Source organism: Chaetura pelagica, unplaced genomic scaffold (genome assembly GCF_000747805.2).
Source record: "Chaetura pelagica isolate M959 unplaced genomic scaffold, ChaPel_1.0 scaffold283, whole genome shotgun sequence".
Lineage (NCBI taxonomy): Eukaryota > Metazoa > Chordata > Aves > Apodiformes > Apodidae > Chaetura > Chaetura pelagica.
Window position 1 is genome coordinate 110,044 of NW_009952688.1, and position 1,550 is coordinate 111,593.

At 61.4% G+C, this 1,550-nt stretch overlaps 1 protein-coding gene across 1 annotated transcript in view; it reads right to left on the reverse strand.

Moving 5' to 3' along the window:
* IL11RA (interleukin 11 receptor, alpha) overlaps nucleotides 1–710 on the reverse strand; it is a 4,569-nt gene extending 3,859 nt beyond the window's left edge. Inside the window, exons 1-3 of the mRNA XM_009993801.1 lie at nucleotides 611–710; nucleotides 244–304; nucleotides 15–136 (exon numbers count right to left, since the gene is read on the reverse strand). Of these exons, the coding sequence (XP_009992103.1) occupies nucleotides 15–136; nucleotides 244–304; nucleotides 611–710 (283 nt within the window). The remainder of the gene's footprint in view (nucleotides 1–14; nucleotides 137–243; nucleotides 305–610) is intronic.
* Nucleotides 711–1,550: the final 840 nt, after the last annotated feature.

Here is a 1,550-nt window from a genome sequence, read left to right on the forward strand (position 1 = left end):
CCCCCCGCCCCCGCCGTGGCAGCTGTAGGTTCCCGCGGCGGCCAGGCTGGCACGGGGCAGCACCAGGGCTCCCTCCCGGATGGCCGAGCCCTCTGGCAGGGCTGCAGCACCTGCCCGTCTCCATTGCACCTGCGAGCTGGGGAGGAGAGACCAGGAGGGATGGGGACAGCGGGGTCACCTCAGTCCTACCTTGTAAATCCATCCCAAGGGATAAATCCCCTGGTGTGCATGGAAAACACCCACCTGTCACGGGCACCGGCACACAACAGGGTCACATCTGTCCCCACCTGTCCGTACTGCACACCTGCGGGGACACACACATCCCCAGATGGGTGTCAGCACCTCCATACCAGGGCTGAGGGTCAAGGTGGGCAGCCTGGGGCTGCACCCCCTGGGTGCTGGCTGTGGGGTCCTGCTTCATGTGGGAATCGCCACAAGGGACTGGGAAGGACTGGTCCCTGCTGGGGTTGGGCAATGGGCAGCTGCAGGTGGGGGGCTGCTGGCCGGAGGACACCCATCGCTGTGGGGCTGACTCCAGTAGGTCTGTGCCCACCTGGGGGGAATAGGCCTGGGATGTGGGGGCTTTGCAGGGGATTCTGAGCGTGCTCACCTTCCTCTCCCCAGCCCTCGGGAACAGCGAGGGAGGCAGACGCCAGGGCTGCTGCCAGGAACACCATCACCCTGCCCAGGCCTGGGATGGGACTGTGCATCTGTAGGAGGCAGAGCAGGGAGGGAGAGGCTGTTATCCCCTATCACTAGGTGGCTGGCAGGGTCCAGAACCTACAGGAGCATCCCTGCAGGACCATGCACCCAGCACCTCCTCCTCATCTCATTCAATCCTGCTGGGGACAGCACAGGGACAGCACCACAAGGACCCTGGCCAGGACACCTGGGAGGTTCTGTGCCACTGACACAGCCAGTCTCCAGCCACCAAGGAGTCTAGAGAGGGGATGCAAAGGGCAAACACAGATCAGGAGCTTGGGGCTGCGTGGGCTGGCAGGATTAAGGGCTTTTTGCCATTGAAATCCTGTGCTGGGAGCCCTGGCTGGCTTCCAGCCCTGGGGTGGTCCAGAGACCTGCATTGGTGCAGCTGGAGCAGGAACGCAGCAAAGAGAAATTGTGGTCTGTTTTTATGCAGCAGGAGACAGCAATTAGATCTGAAGAGGCTCATACAGCCAGGGCAGCAGGCCCATGAGAACTCAGATCGTACTGAGAGTGGAGCTGGCTGGGGGTCCCACATCACTGCCCATCCCCTTGCCAGCTATAGGGCTGCTCCTTGCATGACTGTGCCCTGCTGAGCCACTTGGGGTCTCTGGGCCTAAGGGAGAATAGCCCTGAAATCCCTTCCTCCCACTTAGAGACCACCTGTGAGAGGGATGCTGAGGAAGGGATGTGAACGCCATTCTCCATGAGTCAACTTCAGCCATAGATCTGGCCTTCCCACTCCTGTCTGTGCCAGCCAGTGTTGCCTAGAGGCACCATTCCAGCCTGCATCATCCTGCACATATCAGCCAGCACTACCCTGTCCACCCAGCCAGCATCACACTGTC